Below are 24,817 nucleotides of genomic sequence, written 5' to 3' on the forward strand. Positions count from 1 at the left end.
GAAATTGAAACTAATATTTGCCTTGGCAAAAATAATCAAGAAAGCAAATTTGCTTTAAAAAAAAGGCAAACACCACCATGTCTCTAGTTCTAGTAATATTTTATTTTGGCATTATTCACAATTTTGAAAAATATGTTTTTTGTTTGTTTTAATTTTGTATGGATAATAGTGGATTGATGGCTAGATTTCAGTTAGAAAACAGTTGATAATATTATTTCAAGTTCTTGTTTCTCTTTCTATTTTTCTCCACTTTTTTTAAACATTGAATTTGAGTTTTCTTGCAATGGTACTTTTCCTTTTCAGTTTATATAATGATGAGATTGAGGAAGATTTTATTTAGTTTTTTTTTTGTGTGTGTGTGTGTGTGTGGTTTTTTTTTTTATGTGCAAGGCACTTTACATATATTATCTCTGATTCTTATAAGAAATTTGCAAAGTAAATGATATGATTCCTGTTTTACTAATGAGAACAACAGGGACCAGAGCGTTTATATAACTGGCTCATGGTCACACAGCTCAGTGTGTTGTGGAACTAGAATTCAAACCTAGGTCTATGTCAGTGTCAAAGCTTCTGGTTTCCCCTAGTGTCTGCATTGTCTAGTATGCTAGCCACTAGCCATATATGCCTTTTTGAGCTCTTGAAATAGGACTAATCCAATTAAGAAGTGCTATAAGTGTGAACAAAAGAAAATAAAATATCAGTAATTTAAAAATTTTGATCATACATTGAAATGGTAATATTTTGGATATATTGGGTAAAATAAAAAATTTGTTATTAAAGTTTATTTTACCCTTTTTTCTTATTTAATATGGTTAGTAGAAAATTTAAAATGACATATACAGCTCTCATTTGTGGCTCATGTTTATTTTCTGTGGGACAGTGCTGCTCAGAATCATGTTGTCTCTAGTGATCTCACAGTTTGTCCCACCAGATCAGGGACACAACAGGCAACCCCTTCAGAGTGTCCCATCTGAGGTACAGTCTTCTTGAGATTCACTTGTTCTCCAAACAAACGCACAAGCAAACAAACACACATAGCCCTGCAATCTTGTATCTAATTAATTAGTATATATGAACTATGAGGGCCTCTTTGCAATTAAGAAATTTAAGAAGTTTGCTCACAGCATATAAGAAGTCAATTGTTTTACCATAGAAGGAATACATTCAGTGTAATAAAACATTGATTTCAAAGTTAATTCAAATCAAAACAGAAGTTTAGTGTGTCTTTATCTTATTAAATTATTAAATAGGAGACTTTGAGCCCAGCCAGTATGGCTCAGTGGTTGAGCGTCCACCTATGAACCAGGAGGTCACGGTTCAATTCCTGGTCTGGGTATATGCCCGGATTGTGGGCTTAGTCCCAGTGTGAGGAGTACAAGAGGCAGCTGATCAATGATTCTCTCTCATCATTGATGTTTCTATCTCTCTCTCCCTCTCCCTTCCTCTCTGAAATCAATAAAAATATATTTTAAAAAAAGATCATTGTAATAACAGTTTAAAGTTGTGCCAAGGTTTAATGAGTTAGTACATATAAAGTGCTTAGAAGGGCTAGCATGTACTAAGTTTGCATGGTGTTATTTTTTAAATTCTTGGCCAATTCTTTTCTACCTAGTGTAGTTTTTTGTGTGTGGTCCAAGTGTCTGTCATTTGGACAGCCCACATTCCTCCTACCTTCTGGGGTTACCTCTTCTATCAACATGGCTCCAGCTCTAATCCCTACTATTATGGGCTGTCTCAACCCCTCTCTAATGTTTTGGGGCCTTGCCCAGGGGGAGGGGCTTTGGGTTCTCTTGCTATAATTTCTTGCTCCTACTAAGTACTACTTCCCCCCTGCCTCTCTTTCTTATGGCTGATAACTTTTCTTTGCCTGAAGTTTTCTATTTCCTTACAGCCTCAACGCTCCACTAACTCATTGCTCTTATGTATGAAAGATTCTTACTGAAGGTTGGAAGAAATTGAATATTAAGCATTGTACAGTACAGACAGCAACATTAACTAAAATATTAGACATAATTATCCTTAAGTTCTTTGGTTTCCTAGCTGTTTGCCTGAGGGCTCTGTTTGCCTTCCATCTTGTTGGCTCTTCAAAACCTCTCCCATTTTCTCCTTTCTTTAATCCACTCCCCACCCCCCAACTTCTTCCTGAGAGACAATTAGCAATCTCCTACATTCTTGTTATTTTATTATGTAGAATATTAAGTATTTGTTCTCTACTTTCAAACCATTCCTAGGGGGCTTCTGCCTCTCTGGGCCAAAAAATAAAAACAAAAATTGAAAGAATTTATCAAGGAGCTTTTCCAATAAAATGTACTTCTCTTTAAGAGGACTTTTACTTCCTTCTAAAGTAAAAGAGCACTACTCAATAATACAAATTTATATGATTATGGAAATGATCTCTAATCTGTGCTGCCTAGTAAGTTTTCTGCTAGTCACATGTGACTATTGAGCATTTGAAAAGTGGCCCCTGCAATTGAGGAATAGTCAATTAACTTAATTTTAAATTTAAAAAGCCACATCGTGGTCACTGAGTACCATGTTAAACAGCACAGTTTTGGACTACTTGCTTCAGAGTAGAGACAGAGTTTTCTTCCTGTTATATATCTATTTATTTTAATTTTTTGAATTAAAATGCAAAAAATTTAATTTTTTTTCATTTAGTTTAGTGTATAGATGCACTCATACTTCTATACATGAAAGTTTTTAGAAAATGGGTGGGAACAGCAGGTTAGATCTAAATTAGAAGTCTCAGGAATTTTGTCTAGGAACAAATGTATACATAGGTATACAGGCTCTTAGCACAGGAACTAGCTTTATCCTCTTAGACTATTAATTTTTTTATTCTAAAAAATATGAAAGGACTTAGGAATACTCTGAGAATTTGGGTCCTGTGTGTTTCAAACTTGCTGCTGTGCTGTTGGCGATGCTGTTGGAAGGGGTCTAGACCATCCTAAGAGGTCCCACATTGACAAGAGCAGAACCTCCAGAAAGGTGCTGCTGGCCTCCAGAAGTGCCCACCCTGCTGCTGCTGCTGCTGCTGCCACAGCCAGCAACTGCTTCATTTGGGGAGCCAGGGGCAGGAAGCGTCTCTTCTTCCTCCTGCCTTTTGATCCCCTGCAAGTGTCTCCTGATGGCAGAACCTAACAGGAAACCAGCTGGCAAGAAGCCCAGGAAATGTAATTTTCAGAATCCCAGCACCAGTGTAGAATGGAGCAGAGAAGGGCGGGTGTGGGGCTGAGAGGTAATAGGTAAATGACCAGTGTACCTTGCTGGAAGCAAACAAGGATAAAAAGTTAAGGAGATGTGTGTGTATATGCTCATGTGTGTGCACCTGTATGTTATCATTTTTTTCTTTGTTTACACAAATGTTTGTTTATTTCAAAACCGTTCTGTGCTTTGATTTTTGTTTCACTTGTTTGATTTTAGTCATTTTATGTTGGCTTGTGAAACTTCATAATTGTCTTTTTATGATTATAGGGTATTATTCTATGAAATGTGCCATGATGTATTTCACCAGCCCTCTACTTATGGACATTTAGGTTATTTCCAGTCTTTTGTAATTACAGACAATGTGTGTGTGTGTGTGTGTGTGTGTGTGTGTGTGTGTGTGTGTATTTACACAAATGACCATATACTATATAGGACAAATTACTAGAAAAAGAATTGCTGTATCAGATAGTATATACATTTGTGATTTGTAATTATTATTTATAAAGCACATTGCATGTCTTATCTCTGCCCATATGATTCAGTGTTTGGTTTTGCATTTATATAGAAATGTTAAAAAGACTAGCTTATATGATACAGACATAGCTTAATCAGAGATGAGACCTTCAAATCAGAATATGGCAGTGGGAATGGGCTTAGAGATTTACCTGCAAGTTACAGGAGAATACAGCTTTTAGCTAGGCAAATATGAAAGGAAGACAAGTGGATGATTAAATAGAAAAAAAAAAGAAAGAAAGAAAAGAAAAGAAAAAGCCCTAGGATACTTTGAGGCTGGGATTTGAGAGAAATTGATAGCTGCCACTCAAACGCTTAAATAAGCCTGAGGCCCATGAAACTCAGTACCACAGACAATGCCTCTTCATAAATAGCAGAATTGCTTCTAAAATGACTATTGATATTTAGAGGTATTTTCTGGCCATTCCTCAACCCCATCCACATTAATGCATCTTAGCTAAAAAAAATTAAACTATATAGGTGGATATGATTTTAAAGTGAAGGTCCTTCTTTATTCTTTTCTAGAAATCGTAGTTGTAAGTTTGGTATGATTTATTTAATTTGAATACACCCAATGCACTCATATATATGCACACTTTTTTAAAAAACAGAAAAGTTTTTATACTATGTATATTTTTCTCCAACCTTTCAAACTTCCAACTTAAAAACCAATATAGCAGAATCCTTTTTCTATGTAGATATATTTTATTCTTTTTAATGATTGCACACTGTTGTATAGTATGTAAGTATCAAAATTTATTTATATTCACTGTTGGTGAATATTTTTCAGGTTTGGTTTTTTCTAACAGTGCTCACTCAGTGAATGTGCCTTGGTTTTCTATAGATAAGGGTTCTGTGTTCCTGACTATGATTTCATGCTTTCCCTAAATAAGTAATACCTAGAGTATTAATTAGTTTAGAGACCAAAAACAAACAAAAACAAACAAAACCCATTCACTATAGAAACATATTCCTATGAAGAATCCTCTCCTTTGGAAATACCTAAAGCATTTATTGTTTATTCATTAACTATAAAAGGATAGCTTCTATATTAAATTTAATATGATGGACAAAAGTTTTAGCTGCTTCTGCCACAGCTTTGCAATTCAAAGTGAGAAAGATGAACTTCACTCACTCTGTAGTAAAGGATATTATGAGGATGAAAACATGATGTATGTAAAGCATTTGGAGTTTCTCTGAGGAATAGTAAGATGTAATACTGTTTAAAATACAAATGCATTCCCTTTAGACTTTCTCTGATAAAGACCATATCAAACCTAAACCAGATAGGTATTTTCCTAGAGTACTTTATGTCCTGAAGAAGCTGGTGAGTGACTGTGGGCATTGTGTAAGTGCAGGAGGGAGATGTGTTGTAGTGGGGCTCAGACTGAGTCTAAGCCCACCTCCAGCACAGTGTGGCAATGGGACCTAGTCTTGCCACCTTAACTCTTCCATAAGTCACCTCACAGTCTCCTTATAACTGAGGATAGTACCGTCTACTTTAACAGTCATAATATGTAAAGTCAAGATGAACTGAGATGAAATGTAAAGACGCCACTTTGAAAAACTTGTTTTTTATGTGATTAGGACGATTCGAGGGATTAGGACTATTAGTGTGTCTGGGGCACATCTGTAAGGTCCATTATTATACCTTTTCAAGAAGACACCAACTAGTGCAAAAATGGTTAGAGAAAAAAGTGAAAGATGAGATACAGGCTTTTGATTCAATTACAACTTTAGTAGTCCATAAGAGTTGTGCTCCTCATAAGACTCATTAAGTACTATTTCTTATTTTTTCATGAGCCAAGGAGATGTATTATGGATCAGTGGAAATTATCAGATAAAAAGTAGCATAAATATAAAAATTATTTGTTACTACTTAGGAGAATGAAAGGATTTGGCTTACATTTATATAACGTTCTGATTCATTATTCTTATTTAGTCTTTATAAACTCACGTTCATGAATTCCTAGAATTCCTCCTTTTAGCTCTTTTTTAAAAATGGCTATCACATGTATAATTTTCTAATCTTTAGAAATTTTCTCTTTGTGTATTTGAGAGGAAATTATTTGTCTACTTTAAGGTTCCCATCGGTTTACATTTTGCATTCTTAAGAACTCTAAAAAATGCAGCCAGTTTCAGTTATTTTAATTGCTTTTAAGTTTTTCCATCTCTTCCTTAGAGAGTTCTTTTCCTTCTCCACCCCCACTCGCCCCCCCTTTTTTTTATATTTAGGCCCCCCTTCTGAGTTCCTATCCTAAAACTTTTAAAAAAATCCCTTTGGGATAAGAAGTCCTAATATCTTCCATAGTAGGTGGTAGAAAGGAATCCTTAAATGTATAATTATAGTTGTTTACTTCCTAGTAATGTTAAGGGCCTATGGACATATTTTGTTATTTGGGGTGTTGTTAAATAATTTTTAGTTATTTAAACTAAAAAACTAAGGCAAATACATAAGACTGTGTTTGAGTTTGGATCAACTTTATTAAAATTATAAGTCACTTCTTTACTGTTTTCCTGCTCTCTTTATCCTCCCTTCACTGCTTTGTTTTCTTTCATAACATTTGTCACCTTCTACTTCTAATATAAGTACAATCTTTTTCGGGGGGAGGGATTCTTTGTTTATGGTCTGTCTTCTTCACTGAAGTGTAAACTCTCTGAATGCAAAGATTTTTACCTTTTGTGTTTACTGATATCCAATGCTTAGAAAAGCCACTGTATAAATACCCGCCCTGCTTTCCAATTTCTAAATTTAATTTGAAAACAATATTTAGGACTTTTAATTTTGGGGGCATATTGCCATAGTTCTAAATTTATATTATAGTGGATTTCAACTCACCTGAGTATAAGCAATTGGAAAGCTAATATCAGCATTTTTGTAAAAACTCTTATTTTGCGGAAGCCATATGCCTTCTTACTCAAAAATTCAATCCTTAAGGCATAATTTAGAGTCTGTACATATTAAGCCCAGTCTCTTGGAAATTTCTGGGCTAGTGGTGATAACTGATATTCATATTGGTAGTTACTTTGGTTTTGATGTGCCTTAACATGCTGAAGTACCTTAAGATCCTGAAATACCTTCTGGAATTCTGGCACAGTGGGGTGCAAATTCAGGAAAATAATGGTGGCATCTTCTTTCACAGACTATGCAGTCAACAAATTATTACATAAAATTAGTACTTGTAAAACTTGAGTAAAGAATAATATGAACATGATTAAAATCTTATATATTACCTTAATATTTTAAATGGAAAAATCCTGCTTTGTAATAGGTGTGGGGAAAGTGTTAGTTGAAAAGCATTTAATATCTTTTTTATTCATTTTAGATAAGATGGGAAAAAAACATCACGTTGGGGGAGCCACCAGGATTCTTACATTCTTGGTGGTGGTAAGTATCTTTATTTCATTTTTACCAGATTGATGATACATTTCAAGATGCCTACACTATAGCTGTTTAGGATTCCATGCTTCTCTTTTATTCTTTTTCATTTTTTATAATTATTTCTGAAAGATAGCATCTAAAAAAACACACCAAACTCAAAACCAGCGTTAGTGTTACTTAACTTAAAGATATTACTATTGAATCAAGCTGGAATTGGGACCAGTATGTGGAATCTCCAACTGTAAGTATGATTCTGCATTAGTCAGCTTTGGCTGCCATAACAAAATACCATAAACTGGAGGGCTTAAACAACTGGAATTTATTTTCTCACAATTCTGGAGGCTAGAAGTCCAAGATCAAGCTGCTAGTATGGTCTGTTTCTGGTGAGAAATCTCTTCCTGGCTTGTAGATGGCTGCCTTCTTACGTGTTCTCATGTACTATAGAGGAGTATGGGGAACATGTTGGTGCTACCTATCTAGCTATCTGGTATCTCTTTTAATAATGGCTCTAATTCCATCATGAGGGCCCCATCCTCATGACCTCATTTAAACCTGAAGATACTGATGGTGGTGGTGGTGATGGTGAATTTTGAGGAGAGGGAAGGGTAGTAAAAAAAAAATTGAAGATAATTCTATGTAGACTCAGAGATAAAGAACTGACCAGGAACACACACAAAAATTGTCAGGCTGTATTGAAGGCCCAGTTGATATCAGAACTTACAAATTTCATTGCAGCACCTGTTTACTTAGATATGACTTTTCTGCAACAGCAATCAGTAGGTACTGCAGGTATTTGCATGAACTAGCTAGGCTTTTTTTTTTTCATTTCTTCAATTAGAAGCATTTCCTGTTCAGTATCTTCTATGCTCATCTTAGCAGCGTATTTAAAAGAAGAAACTAGAGATCTCTTCTAGTGCTTTGCACATGGTTTCCTTGGTACGTTATTAAATGCCATCATCTTTTTAATCTCTCTCCTGAAAACATGCCTTACTAGAAGTTCCGTAGTGAATGGAACCGCACTTGGTCAGTTGTGGTTGTGGGTTTCCCTTGTTTGTCTCACATGTGTGTGGCAGGAACAGGTGCAGTCCTTTGGTTCAGAGCTGTTCCTGTATTTGGAACAACGGTTCATTGCAGTTAAGCACTATCATTGTGCTGCTTTCGTGGGTCATGAGACCAATGTCTTGTAATATATAATATTGTAAAAGTCCACTTTTCATTTTATATAATATGTATTTATAATTCCTAAATCTAGACTGTAAATACTTAACTGTTTGTTGAATGTAATTGAGTCTCTTCACCTGTTGACACCCTTGCCTTTTGAATGTTTCCAACGAGGTCTACAAAGTGGCATGCGAAACCATTTAGAAGTCTGCCCCTATTGGATTAGTGGGCTAACAAAGTGAGGTTTTTCATTATAGGATTAATTCTATTTTTGCACCAATTTCCCTTTTACTCCCTTTCTCATGAATTTAACCTATTCTCACACTATAGATGGTTGATAGTAACTCACTGAATCCTCCGGCTTTTTGCTTCTGTCAGACTTTAGCTTTTTTGGTCTTAGCTATCAGGAGGTGCAGCCCTGAAATACAATCAATAGCATTGTAAGTGAGATATGTGCTGCTTATAATAGCAGTGCAGGAGGAATACCCATGTTAGCTAAGGAGAACTAGAAAAGCCTGAACAGAGAAAGTGGATCTGAGTTGAGCTGAAAGCTGGTGAAAGAAGGGTATTTTGGCAGAGGAATAGTTAGTATGAAGTCTTGAAAGGGATGATCATGCATTCAAGGAATGACTGGTAGCTTGGACCAGTTGAATTGTAGGTACACTACTATGAACTGATAGAATATAAGGCTAGAGACAAAGGCAGGAGCAAGATTACAAAGTCCAGGAGTACATCAAGGGTTTTGGAATAAAGCTCAAATATTTTAAACAAGGTACATAACATGATTAGATTTGCACTTTTAGACACTCACTTGGCATCAACGTAGAGATGGATTAAGAGGGTTGAGAACAGAGGTAGACTCTAGTTTACAGGCAATTGTCCAGTTGAGAGGTGATTAGGTGATGGATCCCAGATAGTGAACGCTGAGTGCAATAGTTAGAGGTGAAGGAGGAGGTCCGCAGGTTCTAGATTTGGATGGTGGAATGAACAGTGATGCCATTGACTGAATGCGGAATATAGAGAGAGGAATAGGGTTTAGAAAAGACCACGATTTAAGTGGGAGAGGCTAAATTTTGAGGTTCATGTGAGAAATTCTGATCGAGATGCCCTATACAAAGTCAGAGATCTGGGTCTGTGGCTCTGAGACAGGTCCCTAATGGCTTGAGAATGATCAACAGTGACCATACTGAAACTGCCCAGTGTAAAACATAAGAGTAGGGTCTGGGGTTGGAACCCCGGGGAAAGTCAACATTTTAGTGTGGATGGATGAAGAGGATCCTCAAAGGAAAATAATTGGAGAGGAAGGAGGGTAATCAGGAGAGAAAAATGTATGGGAACCAGGAAAGGCATTAGAAGGAAAGATTAAATTCTGCAGTAAGTGTAAGTAAACAGACCCAAAGATGTTTTGGAATCGGAAGTAAGGTGAATGCGGCAGTCTTGGGAGAGCAGTTTCAGTGGAACGGTGAAAGTGAAATTAAGAAGGCTGCTGTAATGCACTTGTCGACTTCGAGAGTTGCTGAGAGTAGCTGAAGTGTGTGGTGGCATGTGTAGCTGTTTTAGGATTAACAATAGAACATGACCTAACACTTTAGATTTTAAAATAGAATAGCTTTGAGCATGTATATAGATTGCGGGAACAGGGGGAGAGGTTGAAGATGTGTAAAGAGAAATACACATGCACAAAAATGCAGAATAAAATACAGGAGAGAAGAGAGGCAAAGGCTTTGGAGAGGAGGAAGGGACAGAGTGTGTGTTTTCACTTTCTGGGACTGTTTTTTGTTTCTGATGTGATTTCCATTATCACTGTTTTTTTTCTTCCTCAGTTTGCACAATGCCCATTGCTATACTATTTCCCATGCCTCCCATGTTCGTTACCTTTACCTTGGTCAAATCCCCTTTGAAAACTTACTTCTTGTTTGTACACTTTAATAAAAGCTTCCAACTCTTTAATGAATTTCTGAAAAAGAAATGCCAAGAAACTTCCCCTTTCCAATTTATGTAACTTAAAAATATACACTTTCAAAAACTTTGTTTTTAAAGGTTTAATGGCTTAAATTGTGTCTCATTTAATTATAGATATAAAACACCTTTTGAAATAACGTTGGGCCAATGTATCTATATCCTGAAATTAAATATATTACATTGCAGAGAAAATAAACTAATAACTAAGATTATTATGAGAATTCAGTCTTTTCACCTGGCTACAGGAGGTCACATCTTGCAGTATGTTAGCACTCTTAATGATTACAGAATCTAGTGGATGACATCAGGAATAGCTAAGAATAACCAAATACCCATATAAAAACAACCGCATTTAAATTAGTCAACTGTCTCACTGGAATGGTGTAACATTTATAATTGTCAGCTGGTTCTTACTCATCTTGTATATGTGGCTTGTAATAGGTATCACATAGCTAATTATTTATTTGAATTAAGTTAAACTAAGAGGCAATATAAGACAATGTAGGTGACAGCTAGGATATAAGGGGTTGAGTCATGATGAGATGGGAATAAAAAAGTGGTAGCAAGAGAGAAAGCAAAGAACAGAGGATGGTCAGCCTATAGAAGAAAAGCAAAATGTGTCTGGGAAAGAAATGTGGAATACAGAGCAAAATGTGCTGGGGAGAAGACAGTATAAAAAAACTGATGGAATCTTTACTAAATGCAAAGGATTAAAAAGGAAATTGAGGAAAATTTTACTCAGTTAATAAGAAACTTTTCCCCTAGCCATTCCATATAATAAAAGGGTAATATGCAAATTGATCGAACTGCGGAATGACCAGTCACACACTCAACGCAGGAGCTGCCCCCTGGTGGTCAGTCTGCTCCCACAGGGGAGCACCGCTCAGCCACAGCTGGGCTGACGGCTGGCGCAGCAGCGGTGGCAGGAGCCACTGCTGCCTCTGCAGCAGTGCTAAGGATGTCCGACTGCCTGCTTAAGCCGTCAGTCGGACATCCCCCAAGGGCTCCCAGACTGCAAAAGGGCTCAGGCCGGGCTGAGGGACCCCCTGTCCCCCCCAAGTGCACGAATGTCATGCACCAGGCCTCTAGTACTACCTATAAAATTACTTTTGCATATACCATTTCTTTGTATCTATATAAAAACCTGTAAAATGCATAACATATTTACCTCTTTTTACATAAAGAAACTAAGATACAAAACTATTTCCTCAGGGTCAGATTCAGAATTAGAACTTCAGCCAGTGCTTGTCTCTGCAAAAGATATTATTTCTTAAACACAGAACAGAATTTAGTGCCCACTATTAATAAGAAATCAATTACAGTTCCCTTTTGAGCATCATGAGTGACTAATTCCAGACAGTAGATATAAATGCGACTCAGGAAAGTTGTCTCTTCTAAGTCTAGTCTATACTGGGGCATCCATGGATCACTGGCAGCTACTGATAGTATGAAGGGATGGTTGCCATAGGATACTCAGGAAATGAGTTCGAGTGCAAGGGTCAAAGGTAGGGTAACAGAGTTCTTGCTGTCTTATCTAGGACAGGTACCTACCACATTTTCATGAGAACTGATGCTGCTCAGGCTGCCAGAGCTTTATAAACCTGCCCATAATCAGCATAAGGCATCTTGAAATAAGAACTCTTAATACCGTATTCACATGAGAGGCAAAATAATGTAAGAATTAAAAAGTTTAAACAAAGCTCTGCCACTAACTGTGACCCTTCAGCAAGTGATTTAGCCTCCCTAAGCCTCAGTTTCCTCATCTATAAAATGGAAATAATAATGGGCGGATTAAATGCTGAATATGTAATACTTAGTATATGATGCTTGAATTTAGCACATACTTATTAATATAAGCTATTTTGATACTTTAAAATATGAATTTATTACTAACCCAGAAGTATTTTGAGAATTTTGTGATAGTGGGACAAAATGTAATGCTTGCATTTAAATGTATTAAGTAGTGCTAAGGAATAAGACAAGTACATGTACGTGGAAGTTCTAAGGTGATGAGCAGGTACATGTACATCATGTAAAACCCTCCTTAATCTTAGGAATGGATCATTTTCTTCATTCATTGATAATATAATTTTGGGCCAAAGAGAAATAATTTCTTTAGTTATTAAGACTTGAATTTATAGTAACATGGCTTGTTCCTCAGGAAAAAAAAATGTTTTCCCCAAAGGTTTTTCTACTTCTTTCAGTGTTTATTTTCAGATAGTCCTGAATCTGGCCAGTGGCATATAGGTTATATAACTATGTTAGCATCCCATCTTCTGGGACACATCTGGTATGTTTATTCACCCTTGTAGACTTCTCTGACAACCATTTTGCTTCCTGTGTTCCCTGGAGATACTGATAAATAGCTAAGTCATTTCACTCACATCCTCAGGTTAGAAGGAAAACAGTTTTTGGATGAGAATTCTCAACTTGGGAATCCTGTGCTTCCCTTTGATTTTTGTGGGGAAATTTTTAATAATACAAGAATAAATACTTTTATATTTTTCAAGTTTGGTTCTCTTTTTCATTTGTAAAATACAGATTTTTCACTTGTTTCTACTTAAGAATATAGAGACTGTAAATCTAAAGTATTGTTCATGATGATAAATTCAAGGATAATATTTTGGTTTCAAGCTTAATAGGTGTAAGGATTAGAGGAATTGAAAACCATCTTAGGCACCAACATCTCAGGTTGTAGAGAAAAGAATTCAGTGTCTATTGTTTACTATATATAGCTTTGTAAAATACAGTGGGGCCTTGACTTACCAGTGTCCCGACTAACGAGTTTTTCGAGATACGAGCCGTCTCTCGGCCGAGTTTTTGCTTTGAGTTGCGAGCTAAAATTCGGGTTACCAGCCAGCTTCAGATACCCCACCGATAGTTGGCGCAGCGAACGTCACAGTGAACGCCACAACATCAGCCCAGCATCACATGTCTCACTCGGTTTTCTTTGTAAAATTGATTTGACATACGAGTAATTTGAGTTACGAGCTCCGTCACGGACGAATTAAACTCCGTGGCCCCACTGTAGTTTGAAATCAGGAAGTGTGATGCCTCCAGCTTTGTTCTCCTTTCTCAAGATTGCTCTGGCTATTCAGTCTTTTGTGGTTCCATACACATTTTAGAGTCATTGTTTTTTTGTGAAAAATGCCATTAGAATTTTTATAGGGATTGCATTGAATCTGTATGTAGATTGCTTTGGGTAGTATGAACATCTTAACAACATTAATTCCTCTGATCCATGGCATGGAATATCTTTCCATTTGTATCTTCTTCAATTTCTTTTATCAGTGTCTTATAGTTTTCAGCGTTCACCTCTGTGGTTAAGTTTATTCCTAGATATTTTATTGTTTTTAATACAATTCTGTTTCTTAATTTCTCTTTCTGATAATTTGTTGTTAGTGTATAGAAACTAAACAGTTTTTCTACATTGATTTTTATATTTTTCAGCTTTAATGAATTTTTTTATTAGTTCTAACAGTTTTTTGGTAGAGTCTTTAGTAATTTGAATGTTAAAATTTTTTTTTTTTGGTTACCCCTCACCTAGGGATATTTTTCCATTGATTTTTAGAAAGAGTGGAAGGGAGAGGGAGAGACAGAGAGAGAAATATCAATATCAGAGAGATACATCAATTGGTTGTCTCCCAAATGCACCCTGACCAGGGATCGAGGTTGCAACTGAAGTATGTGCCCTTGACTGGAATCGAACCCAGGACCCTTCAGTCCACAGGCCCATGCTCTATCCACTGAGACAAACCAGCTAGGACGAGTCTTTTTTTTTTCTTAGTCCATCTAGCTAAAGGTTTGTCAAGTTTGTTGATTTTTTTAAAGAACTAACTTTTGTTTTCAATAATTTTTTTCTATTGTTTTTCTATTCTCTATTTCATTTATCGCTACTCTAATCTTTATTATTTCCTTCTGTTAGTTTTGGGTTTAATTTGTTCCTTTCTAGTTCCCTAAGTTTTAAAGTTATGTTGTTGATTTAAGATCATTCATTCTGCTTTTAAATGTAAGTATTTACAGCTTTATTTTTTCCTCTTAGCATTGCGTTTGCTGCATCCCATAAGTTTTGGTATAGCATTGATATTATTAATAATATGCTTACTATGAGTTAGATACTGTGCTTATGTCATATAATTTAATTTTCTAAACAATTCTGTTTTATAAAGGAGGAGATTATGTTTCCAATCTGTTTAAGCAACTTGAGCTAGTAATTAGCAGGGCTGGCTTATCACCATTAATACTTTTAGACATTTGCTTTCCTGATTTTGGAATTCCTTGCTCATGCTCATAGTTAATTTTATAGATGGAAGGATGACCAGAGTAAGTAGTATAATTATTTTTTCCCAACCAGTTTCCTCTTGCTTTTTTCTCATTATTCTTGAATAGGAGGGGGGAAAAAAACAGCATGGATTTTTTTAATTTTCAAAATTAATATAACCTATTTTGGTAATTAATTTCAAGGGAAAACAAGAGGACATTTAAAAAAAATATTTGTTTGACCAATGTGATTTAATGGTTAGGGTATTGGCTTTTGAGTTGGACAACAAAATTATCTTGAAAAAAAATCAATGAATCACTTTATCCTTTAATGATTAAATTAGGATATTTTTTACTGTTTTAGTTTTTCATGGGAAAATTGTGAAAATTATTATAATTGTTTCAATCATGTTTCCCATGTAAACAGACAAGAAAGATAGTTTCAAATTTTCAAAAATTTATTTTATCCTTTTAGAAAAATCATATTAGCATTTCTGAACAATGGCTAGATTATACCCTATCGCTGCATGAAGACTTTTGCCTGAATTTAAGTCTTTGAAAGAAATATTTCTCCTGAACAAAACACATTTTATATAAAAATAAGATGTCTTCTATTTTTTGAATGGTTACCTCTCATTTGGTGTGATTTTCTTAATGTTGCCACAATTACTTTTGTAGTGTATTTTGGGATCTCTACTGTGCAGCTCCAGAAAGACGGGAAACATGTGAACATTCAAGTGAAGCAAAAGCCTTCCACGATTATGTAAGTTCATATATAATTTTACTAATACTTGGTCGGTTTTCTTTGTAACTGTTGCTCTTGAAAAATGCATTGGGCCATCTGTTCTTTTCTTGTGGTGCTTAAGAAATTGTTGTTGTTGTTTTTTTCTTGAAAAATAGGCACATAACTTAAAAAGTAAATTACAAATGGGTTTTGAGTCTTGTTGAAGAAGCTCAAGGTAAGAGAGTAGTCCTAACTCCACACTATTAAGGGTATTTCTTATCTTTAAGCATGACTGACTTGTGAAATTTTACATTTATAAGAATTAAGTATTTATTTCACAAAGTCATAAGAATTATGTAAATGATATTGCACATAAGATTTTAAATATATATAGAAATAGTCTTCTCTTTTTGCTAATTTTCGTTACATATCATAAGAGCTTTGAAGTTCCTCAAGAACACGAAAATAAGAGTAATTGCAGCCATAAGGCTAAATATCCCTGTCACTGAATTCAGTCCCACAAGTAAAATTTATGTGAATTAAAGGAAATACAAGATAAGAGAGCAAAAGATTCTGTGCAAAAATGAAAATGTGATTTTTATAAAAGATTCTTAAAAAAGGGCGGTGGACTATCCTTTGCTGGGTGATGTATATTAAAATATTTTTAGAAGAACTAAATCGCAGATGTGATTTTTTAAAAATATTTTTATTTTATTGATATTGTTTAGAGAGAGAGGAAGGTAGAGGGATAGACAGATAGAAACATCGATGAGAGAGAAACATGAGAAACATTGATCAGCTGCCCTGACCGGGAATCGAACCACTGATCTCTTGGTTCATAGGTTGAGACTCAACCACTGAGCCACACCGGCCAGGTTGCAGATGTGATTTTAGAGAGTTGATGGTATCAGAGAGAAGAATAGTTTAAAAAAAAGAGAGAGAGAGAGATGAAGAAACAAGGAAGATTCTCTTGAGGGAAAACCGCATTTAATAGTGAAGAGACAGTATTGTGAAGGGTCTGGGAAAACAACTGTGTTCATAGAACTGACCATAAAAGGACAGATGGAGTTGGGGACTAAGGAAACCCAGTTTCCTTGGTTTGGAGGAAGTTGTTGGGGGCTGCAGCCTAAGGAAATACCTTATAGTGAGTATCTAAAACTTAACCAAGGGGATACTAGTTTAGTTGGTAGAAGGGAAGCATCAGTGGGTAAGTAGCCTTAAAAAACAGAACCAGGCCTCAAAAGGGAAAAAGACCTTGTTCTTTCAAAGGAAATACTTCAGCATTAGACTGAAGAGTAGAAATAGCCAGCAGAATTATAACCCCAGAAGTAGCACAACGAAGAGTAGGCAGACCTAAGAGAAGTGAAAATCCTGGGCACCTCGCAGGGACTGTGCAATGCTTGAAATGTTTACTAAACTGATTTAAGTGTGACTGCTCCTGATTACCTAATCAGATATGGATTGTATTTACTAAGCTTGCAGTGTATTAAACCATAGTTCTCTAGGACAAGATGAGTGAAACATGCTACTGCATATAAAGAAAAAGGAGAGAAAGGCAGATAAGCAGGGTCCGGGACACACTATCTGAACTACCTCGTTTTCCTTTTTTACCCTTGGCTGATGGCAGAAGTAAAGCAGAGAGCCAACCAGGAGGAGTATAAGGAACCAGGCTAGAGGAGGGTACTTGGTCTCATCTCTCTCTTACACCAGGAAAGACATGCCTAGATTTGGCCTGCCAGTGGTGCAAAAAGTTTTTTAAATACCCACCAATTTTGACAACTGGATGGAATTATTTTTATTAGTTACAGACTGGATTTTTTTTTAAGTAGAAGAAAAAAAAAATCAAGCAAAGCGCACACGCCATTCCTTGACCACCAGTGTTCTACTCTAAAGGACATATATTTGTGGATCTATATTTTTTTAAATATATATTTTTTATTGATTTCAGAGAGGAAAGGAGAGGGAGAGAGAGATAGAAACATCAATGATGAGAGAGAATCATTGATCAGCTGCCTCCTGCATGCCCCCTGCTGAGGATCGAACCCGCAACCGGGGCATGTGCCCTGACCTGGAATTGAACCATGACCTGATTCATAGGTTGACACTCAACCACTGAGCAACACCAGCCAGGGTGTGGATCTACATTTTCAGAAATGAACTATCTCAGTACTCTTGCAAAATTCCATTGTATGGAAAGATGCACCCTGCTGTTCATCATGGAAATCTTATAGGGACTACAGAATTAATTTAGCATCTTTTTCTTAGAAGCATTATGTAAACCATCACCGATGTTGTCATTGCCATCATCATCATCATCATTATCATAATCATTTTGCATTTATAAGGCACTTCCAATATTTCAGAGAGTATTCATACTTATTAGCTTTAAAAACCTACTTCAGAATTTCAAGTTTTTGAAATGAGCATTGACCAGAAGTAGGAATGAAATTAGAGTAGATTTTAAAGGAAGAACAAATTCTTATCACGTAATTTGGTCCTAAAAATATGTAGTTTTAAAAAAGGTCAGTATTTTGTTCTTTAATTTATTATTAACATTAACACATGTTTTATCAGATTTTTATAATTTTATCTTAAATATTAATTTGAAAAGATTTAATTTATTCTTAGATAGCATTTTATTATACTTTTAAGCCAATTTATTTTCACTTGTAATACATCTCCAAAGAAATTTTTTTTAATGGAGGTTGGTAAAAAGATAGAGTTTGACTTGCATAATTTTTATTACAATTGGATTTTCAGAAATACATTTGTCTTTTGTAGCACACTTTTATGGCAATTTCCATGAGTTGGATTTTCTGAATTCTTAATAGACAATTTCTGAAAATTACCAATATAACTCATTTTTAGCATGTAGATATAGAAGTGTGAGGACCCAGTGAAGAAAAGGAGAAATAGGAACACAATAAGATTTTGGTAAAATTCTAGAACATTATATTCCTGTATTAGGGTCCATTGGGAAACATTTATTAATAGTAATTAATATGTATACCGAATGAATTTCAAGGAAGTTCTCAAGGAAGCCTACTGAAAAATATTTTTTTCATTAGCTGTATCTTTAAAGTAAAAAATAAAAAATACTTGCATGTATAAATTATGCTATGTTTAAAAAGTAGTCTTGTTATTTTATAGTCTTTATCTATAAGATTGAATGGATAATGAAAGATAAACTATAGTTTTTTGAAGAAATAGTGGAGGTATAATGAAGTAAATGATGAATAATCCTTTTAATAAAAAGTAAGCTCAACTATTAAAGGGATTATCTTTTGATATTGACATTATGTATTATTTCTATAGATATGTAACTGATATTTTTGTGTTTTCCAAATATTTATAGTTAATATTAATTTTATATTTAGGAAAGTTACTTTAAAGCAGATTAAAATTTACATTTCATTGACTTCCAATTTCTCTTCTGAAATTAGAAAATGAAATACTTAGTAAAATAAAATTTAAAATTGTGGTGGTCATATGTTTTCATACCACCATGTTCTCTACGCATAGTCATTTAGCATTTCCCATGAAAGATTTTTTTATGGTATGTATACATATTAAAAGAGATATCTAAAAATTTAATAGATATAATTTTGAGTCAATCTATAATTTAATAACCTTTTTTGGATAATTATTATCCCAGAAACATTTGTGGCTTTTGGTTTTTAGAAAAAAAATTTTTTTTATTTGTTTTCTGAACATTGCTTCTTTATAATGGATTTTTGTTACTTTATTATTTTACTAGAGGCCCAGTGCACTAAATTCATGCAAGAGTAGGCCTTCCTTCCCCCAGCTGCCAGCACCGGCTTCCCTCTGGCACCCAGGACCCTGGCTTCCCTCCAGCACCTGGGACCCAGGCTTCCCTTGCAGCCCTGGCTTGGTCTGGAAGGTCATCTGGAAGGATGTCCGGAATGGCATCTGGTCTAATTAGCATAGACCCTTTTATTATTATAGAAGCTTTGCCAAATAGTTACAGATGCAGTGTTAATATCCTTTTCCTTGAAAAATCATCTTGTTCATACTTATTATGAGAAAAAAGATAAAACATTTAAGATGGGTAAAACTTTGATCATCTTTCATTTATATTGTAAAATATGTTCACTTAAATAGTATTTAGCAACTGTATGCAGTGCTAAATGTAAAATAATAGCACATGTAGAAATCAACAGTTAACAGTGGAAAAGGATGCAGTTTTGGATGACAACGCTGTAAAAAACACAAGGAAATGATTACTATACAAGTCAGGATAATGGTTGCTTGGGAAGTAGGAAGAGGTTAGGATTGGGATGGGGCTCATGGAAAGAAAGGGCTTCTGAGAAGGTTGGCAGGGTTCTATTTTTCCTGGCTGCCATGGTGGTTACTTTATAATAACCAAGTGTTTGTTTTATAAAATGTCACAGTGCCATACATTTATTTTGTGTGGTTTTCTAGATTTGTTTTTTATTTTAAGATAATGAGTTTTAAAACACAGTTAAGATGATTAACTTTAGAAAAAGAATATGCACAGTGGTTTTTAATGTGTTTCCAGGCATCGTTGTGGTTCATCCTAGAGAACTGATGGCAGAAAATCTAGGGATGATCTCCAAACAAATCTGTGTTTGTTTCTTCTCTGTTATTACAGAGACTGTAAAGTATGTCTATTTGCTGATTTTCCAGAGGGGAGTAAAATCAGAAATGTTGGCAAAAGATTTAATAATTAAGAATTTACTTTCTAAGAGAATATAGAGACTTTACTATAGAACAATTATTTTACCCTATTATTTTTATCCTGAGTGTAAACCAAGTTCATCCAAGATAGAAATTTGTTGCTATCTATTATAATTAAAAAGTAAACCATTATTTCAAGTGATTAAAAATAATACCTATTAACATGTAAAGTTTATTGGACTAGCTTTTCTTCCCATTGTCGTATTTTTATTTCACTCTGAAACCGCAGGCATTGCCTTTATGTGGAGTTAAATTATGTTTACTAGATTTTTTTTCTGCTACAGCTTAACATAGAGTTGTTTTATTTAACAATTTAAGTTTTATTCCATTCATTAAAAAATATGTAGGAAAAGTATAAATATATGCTACCAAATTTTTAATGAAAAACATATACAGTGATTATAATTTTAGATCTCTGATATGAATGGAAGATTCCCTAAAGCAATGACAGAGTCAAAATATATTATCACTATAGTGTAATGGTAATGAAATCACATTATTATAGTGAGCTCTTTGGGAGCAGAGAATTATATTTGTTCTTTTCTGGGGTTTGTCAAATAATAGATGGTCAATAAATATGAATAGAATGCAGTAGACAGGGATATTGGAAATGTTTCAAATCTTTGAAATACTTTTAAAAAAGTGATAGGCTTGAATCATAATTGTTGATAACATGTGGCTAATTTTTGTATTCTTGCCAAAGAGAGTGTTTATAACATTTAGAAAGGATTAGGTTATAGGTTTATAGTAATGGGATAGTTTTTACAAATGATATATAAACATGATAATATACACAGAAAATAATAGGAGAAGAATGCTTTTATGCACCCCTCAAGAAGATTTTTTTATAGATAATCATATATTATTTAGGAAAATAAATCTCTAGAAATGACTGCAAAGAGTTAGGTGCGTTCTTTGCTGTAATCCCGTATATCCTTTGTGTCCCTCCTTAATGTCCCTGTGCATTAGATGTTTGTCATGAGATATTTTCTCTAATAATTTGTGAGCTTCCTCAGGGAATAGGCTTTGTTTTATTTGTCTTTTTCATTCCTGGTGCCCAACATGGTACCTGATGTGAGATGTTCCAGTCACATTGGGAAACACATTTGCATACATGAATGATTAAATAAAATATAATCTAATAAATATTTGTCATTTCTTATCTTAATATAACTGAATACTGTATTAGTTGTGGAAAGGTCATTTAATGCTACCTTTACTCGCTTTGTATTTCAAAACAAATTAAGATAAGACAGCAACTCGTAAAGACAAAACAAGTGAATCAAAGCAGGTGGCAGAGGCTTTATATCTAGGGAGGCATGGCACTAGGGAATGTAGCAGTGAGCAAACTAGACATAGTCCCTTTCCTCCTGGGCTTACCATCTAGCAAAAGAGAGCTTTCTCAAGACCGTTGAAATATCAAATAGAAACACATGTAAAGAGATATAGTATTATATTGTAAGAACAGTGAAAATTTATAGATATGGAGAGTAAGTACACATACCTTTTGATGTGTATTTAGATTTTGGCATATAATGGCATCAGTAAATGCTTAAATAGATGAATGGGGTAAAATTGCACCATAATTCTCCTAAACAATCCATGTAATCTAGAGATCTTAATAGGCTAAGAACAAGTAAAGTTACACTTAAAATTCATTAAGATGATAAAAACTATTGTAGGCATATATTAATGTTTATCAGTCAATATATAAGCTGTTGTTCACCTCAACAGGTACATGAGATTAATTTTTTTGTCTTATTCTTATCTGTCATATTATTAGTACTCTCGTTTTCATTTCCAGCTAAGTTTCCTTTGCCATATGTAAACCTTACAAACTTCCCTATATTCTTTCTAGCATATGGTAAGTTGTATATTTATTTGTTGGTTTGACATATATTCAATACTTACTAGTATTCTGTGGTTTACACGTGTCTCTACTCCCAGCATGCCATTGGTTTGCTAGGATTGCTTCTGGGTGGCAACTAAGTATTGCTAATGACTCTCTGCTATTTTTCCTATTTCTATTGATCCTGAGATTTCCTGTAGGGCAATATGTTATTTCAGTCATTCTGTGGCCAACAGGAATAAAGGGAGAGAATCAAGGACAGTGTAAAGCATTGTGTGAGATTTCTACTTTACTTAAAATCTTTTTAGCATAATATAAGCATTATGTAGACACTGTAAAATCATAAAAAAATAAATGAAAAGAGACAAAGAAACAGAGTAGGGATGACTTTAATAGTTTGTTTCAATGTGAAAAATATATTGTTTCAAAATATTTATTTTAAAAGAATGTCATCTTAAGCCTCTTTACCCCCACTGATGTATTCATTTTTATTAAAATAGAATTTCTGGTGAATGTGAAAAGATGGATATGGAAAGACTTCTTACTATTTTTTATGTTAATGTTGCACTACCTATGATTATATTGCCCATAACATCAGAGCATTAAAAAAAACACACAACAAGAAATATACTTTCAAAAATAGCATGCATTTGTAATTTCGGTTAGAGGTATGAAATTCATAAATGTAAAAGTCATATAAAATAAGTTATTCTGGAGATTTTTAAAAGGAAAACATATCTAAATACCTTAGATTTGAAGTCATATTTCTATAGCCACTTTGTTTACTTTTTATATATTATACAACCTCATTTAAAATGATTGCATTTTAGTGCTCGGGGAGAGGGGTGGATGGAGCTGGAAGAGGGTACAGGGGGGATAAATGGTGATGGAAAAGAAAAATAAATGAATAAAAGCAAGAGCACTCATGGATTGGGAGAAAATATTTGCAAACCATGTAGCTGGTAAAGGACTTGTATCCAGAATATATAAAGAACTCTTACAACTCAAGGATCAAAGTAAAGAAAGAAAATGATTGTGTTTTCGACAGATTCAAAAAGTGAAAGTCTCTGTATTGTTTTTATTTCTTTTTCCTTTTATTTGAAGTAAAGAAACTAAAAATATTGGCAAAACTTATGTTTCACTTAACACCAATCCACATTTTTAATTATTGTTGTGTTTTTTGGTTTCGGTGAGCATTGGTACTGAGGTCAGGGGCCATACCTATTTTTAAAATAAATAAGTGCCTCACAATTCTAAGTACTGTGTCTTGACAGATTATATATTAGGAGTTTAAATAATAGTTATTTATCCCACAAATAATGGATATGTGACATTCTTTTGTACTAATAAGAATCTGTTATATGTTTTCAGACTTTGTGAAATGTCTCTACGTTTGATTGCATTTATTTTGAGTATTAAGTTTGTGTTTTTTTCATGTTAGTTGGCCTGATATCTTCCCCTGGCTTTTGGGTTTAAATCTACAAACAACTACAACTGTAATACAAGGAATTATTTGTAGCCAGCCATAGCAGATGATAGATAGTATCAGTTCCCAAAGCTCAGCTGCTAACTTCTGAGTCTTTGAACTCTCTACAAGGAAAGTCTCAGAATCTCTTGAAAAAGAAAGTACAGATATGTTAAAGTTGGATTTCAGCTTTTTATTATCAAACTAAAACTTAACTTTAAAATGTATGTGCTCGGTCAGCATGGCTCAGTGATTGAGCATTGACCTATGAACCAGGAGGTCACAGTTCAATTCCTGGTCAGGGCACATGCCCAGGTTGTGGGCTCAATCCCCAGTGTGGGGCGTGCAGGAGGCAGCCAATCAATGATTCTCTCTCATCATTGATGTTTCTATATCTCTCTCCCTCTCCCTTTCTGAAATTGATAAAAATATATGTTTAAAAAATGTATGTTATACTTATTTCAGAGAGAAGGGGGTGTGGGAAGAGATTAACCAAAGAATTATATGCATATATGCATAACCCATGGACTCAGACAATAGTGAGGTGAAGACCTGGGGAGCAGGTGGGAGTGGGGGGGGGGATTAGAGGGGAGAAAAAGGAGGCATCTGTAATACTGTCAATAATAAAAGTAAATTTTTAAAAATTTTTGTCAGTCTCTTTTGGATACATAAGGTTAAACCTTGTGTCTCTAAACAAGTGAATAAAAGCTGTAATTTATACACATTAGAAAAAAATAAAATGTCTTATGGTATATTGTTAAAATATCTGGATTTTTAAAGAAGAAAATGTTCCAACTACTAACAAATATAATTCTATGCAAGATATCATGAGGGAAGAGATTTTGGTAGACATAATTAGGATCATTTTTATATCATTTCTTTATTCTTTTTTTTGAGAACCCATTTATGTACAAGTTGATTTGATTGAGGCTATGGGAGATTTTCAAGATTTCTCCCTCTAGATCTTTATAATCTGCTTAGAGAGGTACATGAACTGTATATCTTGTGTTAATTGCTGTGAGTATAATATAGATAATTGCTATACTGTATAAGCTTAGACACTGTGACTATTTACTGCCCTTTGAATGATGACCAGGATTTGGATAAGAAGAGATATGTGAGGGGAGATAGAGAAACTGGCTGATGTTGGAACAGTGTAAGATGTATTTAAGGAATAGTAAGCTGACCTCTTTGACCAGATTAGATAAATCAAACACAGGATCAATGCTTAGGTAGCAGATGGTAGAATTTAAAAGTGTAAGGAAACAATGAAGTTATCCTTTCTAGCAGTTCATGCTGAGTTCTCTGGACTCTTGGGGTACAGTGGAAGGGCCATGGGTGGTGCTAGCAGTGAGAAGGGAGAGAACACTACCAGAAAAGCACTTACCTCCTTCTATTTTAAATAAAGCAGCTCCATTTTTACCCTTCCCCAATTTCTTTTATTTTCTCCTTTTAATTAAATGGAATCTTCATTTAGCTAGTTACTCATGCCATAAATGAATCTTCTTTTTATTCTCTTTATTACTCTTCTCCGTTATCTCCAAGTGGTCATCAAAGCAAGTTAATTACATTGCC

General features: G+C 34.6%; 1 protein-coding gene across 11 annotated transcripts in view; it reads left to right on the plus strand.

Annotated features, from left to right (window-relative positions):
- Nucleotides 1-24,817, plus strand: part of SSBP2 (single stranded DNA binding protein 2) — a 212,554-nt gene that overhangs the window by 63,200 nt on the left and 124,537 nt on the right. For 9 of the 11 annotated variants that reach the window (XM_023750274.1, XM_023750266.1, XM_006081254.3 and 6 more), the window contains exons 3-4: nucleotides 7,047-7,108; nucleotides 15,164-15,248. In XM_023750274.1, coding sequence (XP_023606042.1) covers nucleotides 7,047-7,108; nucleotides 15,164-15,248 — 147 coding nt within the window. The remainder of the gene's footprint in view (nucleotides 1-7,046; nucleotides 7,109-15,163; nucleotides 15,249-24,817) is intronic. The other 2 variants (XM_023750287.1, XM_014450630.2) reach the window with 1 other exon arrangement.

Source organism: Myotis lucifugus, unplaced genomic scaffold (assembly GCF_000147115.1).
Source record: "Myotis lucifugus unplaced genomic scaffold, Myoluc2.0 scaffold_0, whole genome shotgun sequence".
In the NCBI taxonomy this organism is placed as follows: domain Eukaryota; kingdom Metazoa; phylum Chordata; class Mammalia; order Chiroptera; family Vespertilionidae; genus Myotis; species Myotis lucifugus.